The 6,661-nt window shown below is 42.1% G+C and overlaps 1 gene segment (V, D, J or C); it reads right to left on the reverse strand.

Moving 5' to 3' along the window:
* Positions 1–4,916: 4,916 nt before the first annotated feature.
* On the reverse strand, positions 4,917–5,561 carry LOC114909462 (T cell receptor alpha variable 26-1-like). The segment is given in 2 exon segments: positions 4,917–5,227; positions 5,363–5,561. Coding segments are annotated over 2 exon segments (414 nt in total).
* Positions 5,562–6,661: the final 1,100 nt, after the last annotated feature.

Here is a 6,661-nt window from a genome sequence, read left to right on the forward strand (position 1 = left end):
TGGAGGTTCTCGGTTCTGGCTCCATTGAGGTGGAATTACCTCCCTCCTCTCACTCAGAACTGAAACTCTCTCTATATTCAAGAAGGGTCTGAAAACTCACCTTTTGCAGACCCACTTCGCCCATCATCTCTCCAACTCATGTATGGTGTAAATGTTCATGCACCGTAACTTTATGATCATACACAGATAACCCTTTATAGAGCCGCTACTCTCTATTCTATGTGAATGTCTGTGTACCTTATAAAGATTATAAAAATTCTATTAGAAAAATTTAATATTATAAAGATTTTTAAGATTATAAAAATTTAGGAAGGTATGTCTGCAACTATGTGTCTTTCTCCTAATGTAATGTACAAATTGTATTTTTGATGAGACGTACGTTGCTTTGGAGAAAAGCCTCTGCTAAATGAATAAATGTGAAAGTGAATGTAAAATCTCACAATATGAATATTCTGTGCAGTCGTTAGTTCATTATTTTCATGTGCTTTATTTATTTGTAGTACATTATTCTTTGCTTGGTGGCTTGACTGGCGACTTTTTCCTATGAATCATTTTTTTATGGTTTCTGGAAAATAAATATACACACACACACACACACACACACACTTTCAGAACCGCTTGTCCCACCTGCGGTCGCGGAGAACCGGAGCCTACCCGGCAACACAGGGCATAAGGCCAGAGGGGGAAGGGACACACCCAGGACTGGACGCCAGTCCATTGCAAGGCACCCCCAGGGGGACTCGAACCCCAGACCCACCGGAGAGCAGGACTGTGGTCCAACCCACTGTGCTACCACACCCCCCTTGAAAATAAATAACTGGAAGCAATAAAATGACATTTTACTGTGCAACTGCATTTTAATGCTTGAAAGAGGGTGCATCAATTTTATTCAGATCTCCATACATTTACATAAATATAGTAACAGCAAAAAGTTTGACTTTTTTGTTGTGAAATGCCATTCTCTGAGTTTTTTTTTTTTTTTTTTTTTCAGTCACACTGAGGTTTTTGTACAGAGTAAATGGGTTTCCTGTCACTGTGGGCCTCAAGGCACAGTAGTACATCGCAGAGTCTGTCAGTGCTGTAGAGGAGAACTCCAGATCCACAGTGCTGTTCTTTTTGTGAACTTTGGCAGACAGGTGTGGATTTGGAGGACTGGCTTCCTGTACCTTTCCTGTGGATTCTAAAATGAGCAGGAGATATTCTGGTTTTGACCTGGAGTTCTGTCGGTACCACAGAAAACTATCAGCTGAACCACTGTAGTTGCAGGAAAGTGTAACATTGTTTCCCTCCAAAACATGAACTACATCACTGAGTGGTGTAATTGAATCCCCAGCACTGTAATCTGTGGGAAATGAAATAGATGTTAACTTAAATTCATAAATAACAGTTAAATGTCTTATGTTCATAATTACAATCAATGTAATTGTCTTTGTATTTGCTGAACACATTTTTTTGAAATGGTGGTATGAGGCAGTTGTTTCATTCATATGTTTTAGTGTTAGGGGGGTGCGGTGGCGCAGTGGGTTGGACCGCAGTCCTACTCTCCGGTGGGTCTGGGGTTCGAGTCCCGCTTGGGGTGCCTTGTGACGGACTGGCGTCCCGTCCTGGGTGCGTCCCCTTCCCCCTCCGGCCTTACGCCCTGTGTTGCCGGGTAGGCTCCGGTTCCCTGTGACCCCGTAAGGGACGAGCGGTTCTGAAAATGTGTGTGTGTGTGTGTGTGTGTGTGTGTGTGTGTGTGTGTGTGTGTGTGTGTGTGTGTGTGTGTGTGTGTGTGTGTGTTTTAGTGTTACCAAACGTATGAACTGTGTGTAAAGTGTGACTTACCTACAAGTGCTGAGAGCAGGAGAAATGAAGAGAACAACATCGTGGTGGATGGAGAAAGACACACTGACAGTGTGTACAGTTAGAGCTCAACACTTCCTCTACTGTACAGGAGAACTCCTCCTGCCCTGAAGTGCTCAGCTCCTCCTTCACACACACACACACACACACACTCAACTGTGCAGGAACACATGTCAGCATCAGGTTATTGCAGGTGATATAGTAAGGCTGAATATATTTAATGCACTGCATCATCTGCAGGTGAAAACATGTTGTCCCCATGTTTATACCTGGTATTAATGCTGACATTAATAATGAGATACTGTACTGCCACTGATTCGTAATTATGTAAAAACAGTTACTGAAATAAATATAAATTTTTTGATTTTTGAGACATCTTACATTTCATGTGAATGTGAAGAGATGCACAGTTCAGTTTCTGTAAGGGGTTCAGAGTGTTACTGTCGCTGTGGGCCTCAGCGCACAGTAATACTCAGCAGAGTCACACAGCTGCACGTTCTCTATTGTCAAAGGAACTGTTTTCAGACTTGTGTTTAGAGTGGCATTGAATCTCCCCTGGAACCCTGGGGCATGTTCTTCACCTCCAAAAGAAAACTTTGTCAGCATGTACTTGGGAGGGTCATTCGGATGCTGGATGTACCAGAACAGGTAGTGTGTGGTTGTGCTGTTAAGTGTATAGGTACAGCTGAGAGTCACTGATCCTCCTTCATATCCAATCACATCTCCTGTGGACTGAGTCACCGTATCTTGAGCTCTGATTTCTGGGGAGAAAAGGACACAATATTTATGAGACACAACCAAAATCCATCATAATTGATTGAACAAAATGATTAATTGTGAATATTGCAGTCATACCAAGGCAAAATGCAGCAAGAATGACAATAATGTTGAGCCCATGTGCCATTACTGATCTGCTCAGTGACTAAAGACAACAAACTGATCTGTGTGTCTGTTGCATTTATCAGTCTCTCTGGTTGTCTCCCGACTTTTAGACCAAACCTCTCTGCAGTGACAAATGTTAACGGGAAGGTTGCAAAAACTGCTGGGGCTGAAAGAGAAGATGTTTCTGGAGTGGTGTCGCCCCCATTAGGCCATATGTGGAATAACACGCTCACAACCTCAGCAGCAGCTTCGTGTGTCAGACCCACAGGTGGACGGAGTGGTCAAAAGCAAAACTCAAGCAAATATACGATATACAGACCTGGACATGGAGGTGCGACTTCAGCTTCAGTCTGTAACTCCACCTGGACACATTTTGGAAATAGAGACACACACAGGTTCTCAGTCACCACAGTCCAATGTGCCATTGTGGAATGTGTGCAGCCACAAGTACTTTTGGACCTCCAGAGGTTTATTCATCCCTCCTTGTTCTATTTGGAAGATTTTAGTTTTACGCTCCTCACTTACCAGTTTGCTTACTTTTTAGCTTTTATTATTTAGCGAATATTGTATTGTTGCTGGGGCGTGGTGGTGCAGTGGGTTGGACCACAGTCCTGCTCTCCAGTGGGTCTGGGGTTCGAGTCCCGCTTGGGGTGGCTTGTGATGGACTGGTGTTCCATCCGGGGTGTGTCTCTTCCCCTTCTGGTCTTGTGCCCTGAGTTTGGCTCCTGTTCACTGCAACCCTGCTTAAGACAAGCGATTTCAGACAGTGTGTTTGTATACATATATATTATTGTACCTTTTTGGATCTTTGTGTTGTATTTCCTGGAACTTGTTCAGTGCCCTGAGTCACTCCAGTGAGAAGAGCACCATGTAAAAATAAGCTGGACCGAACTGAACTTTTTCACAAAGGGACTTCATGTACAGTTAGATTGACATATTTTTTGCAAAGATAACAGTGCATATGTGAAGCGTTAGTGGATGCGTAGCCAGTGTACCCTTTAGGGTTAACTCTCACCGGCATTCTGTGTGCAAACAAACCAAGAAATTGATTTCACTTCAACAATAAAAATTACTTTACAACAAAAATTACTGTATATTACTTTGGTATTATTATTATTGCTGCTGTTGTTGTTGCATCCTCTTCCCTGTGAGTAAGATAATTTGAATTGCTTGAGTTAAAAAATTTAACTGCAGAAATGGATAAATAACTGAATCTGGCTTACATTTACATGTCTGTTCATTTATCAGACACTTTTCTCCAAACCGACGCACATCTCATAGGAAATACAATGTGTTCATCACATGAGCAGGAAGAAACACTTAGATGCAGACGCATGAGTTTAAAGTACAGTTACTTACTTTCTACTATATGAACCAATGTACATGACACAAGTAGCTGTATAAAGCTTAATCAGGATACCCACGATTTCTCATCACATTCCTAGTAATTAAATTTTTTTGTTGTTGTTGGATTAGCTGTGTAAAGGTTTATTCGGGCACGATCTTAAAGTTATAGTGCATGAGCATTAACCCTTACATGAACTTAAGAGATCATGAATCTCTGTCCACATTTAAAAAGGGTCTAAGAACTCTCCTCTTCCAGACTCACTTAGCCACTGATCTCTTAAGTTCATGTAAGGTATAAATGTTCATGCAAATAGAATAACCCCAACACTCTCATGACCCTGGGTTTCAGTTCCTTGCAGGACCACCAGAGGTCCTCCCTTTCCCGAAATTGGAAAAGGCATCACGAGTGTGCGTGTGGAGTCTTGTGTGTGTGACAGTGCTTGACTAGTTACAGAAACACTCGAGTGTTTGTCTTTGTGTATCTCACCAGGCCTGGTGCTGCTCCTGTTCCTGAGTGTCCTCTGTGTTCTCTGAAGGTCCATCTCACTTGAAGATTTGAACCTTTCTCTCTCTAAATAAATTCTGGACACACTTCATCCACCTGTCTGTGCTACAGCTACTGTACCAGTTCTGACCACATTTACAGCACCTTCCTCCCATATTTACTTCACTCTCTCACCCCATCAGCTCCACACAGTCATGTTTACCACAATAACCACAGTTACTTCTGAAGCTCTGCTGCTGTGGAACTGATCCCACACTGTCGGAAAGAAGCTGCATTTCATGGTTGCTGAGAGGAAGTTCTGGGCAAAGGAGTTTTTGTAGAGCTTCTCAGTTACTTTTGCTCACTGTGCCACCCTCAGAGCGCAGTAGTAGATGGCTGTGTCTGACATGGTAAGAGCTTCGATGGTGAGCTGGGTTGAGTCCCTGGATGTAGTACATTTGAATCTCTTATTTGTACTGTGTTCAGCACTACTGTCTGATCGGGCCCCCTTGTAGAGGAGGTACTGAGGAGCCTGGTTTGAGTTCTGTCTGTACCAGTAGAGATAAACATATTCACTGTTAGTACTGTATTTACAGCTCAGTGTCACTGATTCTCCTTCTTTACCGGACTGTCGATCCTTTTCAGGTCTGATATCATCACCAGCACTCAGTCCTGAAAAGAGAACATATAAATATCAAGGATGACAAAGAAATGACACAAGAACACAACCCTACAATATTTATCACAGTAAAGAACACAAATCCGAGGTGACAGTGACAACAGGAATTACTGTCCAACAGCTCTGACCTGTGGTGATGGTGACAATCAGTAAGATGAATGATTTCTCCATGTAGAACTGAGAGTAACACGACTGCGCTCCTGTGTTCGCTGTGCTGTGGGTTGTGCTCATTGTTACCTCGTTCTTCTGGGCTTAATCAGGTCACATGACCTCCCCTAAGGAATCCTTGCTCTATGTGTCATCCATATATGGCCCTGACCTTCTTCATTTCAGACCCCTAGGTGGCAGTGTTTTCTTTACTTTTTATGTTGTATTTCTTCTCCAGGAGTTTCTGTAAGGGGTTCAGAGTATTACTGTCACTGTGGGCCTCAGCGCACAGTAATACACAGCAGAGTCACACAGCTGCACATCCTCTATTGTCAAAGGTACGCTGCTGTTAACTTTCCTGAAAGTGGATTTAAATCTGAGTTTAAATTCTGGCTCTGTGCTATGTCCTTCATTTGTATCTCCTCTCAAAATGTATCTGGGAGAGTCATGAGGACGCTGGATGTACCAGAAGAGATCTGGTGCACCATAGCTAGTTTTATAGGTACAGCTGAGAGTCACCGATCCTCCTTCATATCCGATCACATCTCCTGTGGACTGAGTCACTGTATCCTGAGCTCTGATTTCTGGGGAGCAAAAGACACAATATTTATAAGACACAACCAAAATCCATCATAACTGACTGAAAAAATTAATTAATTGTGAATATTGCAGTCATACCAAGGCAAATTTCAGCAAGAATGACAATAATGTTGATCCCACGTGCCATTACTGATCTGCTCAGTGACTAAAAGCAACAAACTGATCTGTGTGTCTGTTGCATTTATCAGTCTCTCTGGTTGTTTCCTGACTTTTAGACCAAATCTCTCTGCATTGGCTGACAAATGTTAATGAGAAGCTTATGTGATAATTATCGCAGCTGAAACTCTGCTTCTTTGTGATGTTGTGTCGCCCCCTTTAGGAAGTGTGTCTAACAACATGATCACAACAGACTACGTTTCTGTCAGTAGTTTCCAAGTTTTTGAACGTTTTGCTGGATTTCCCACAAGTAAAAATGAAATCATTTTAAAGTAATTACGACAAGGAAAGAATTAAAGTGTATGAAAAAATGTTTTGATTTGTCTTCTTTTATTGTTAATAAAGGTGAATAGGAATTTTGGTTTTATGTCATTTTATCTTGTAGGGGAGACAAGTATTAATCCCATATTTAGTAAATTGTAAAATTTATTGATATAGTCTTATCTCAAGTGATGTGCAAGAGGCTGCATGTATTGTACTTTGAGCTCCTAAGTCAAAGTTTCTTTAAGGGGTCCAGAGTGTTA

This window comes from Scleropages formosus, chromosome 25 (genome assembly GCF_900964775.1).
Source record: "Scleropages formosus chromosome 25, fSclFor1.1, whole genome shotgun sequence".
NCBI classification, from domain to species: domain Eukaryota; kingdom Metazoa; phylum Chordata; class Actinopteri; order Osteoglossiformes; family Osteoglossidae; genus Scleropages; species Scleropages formosus.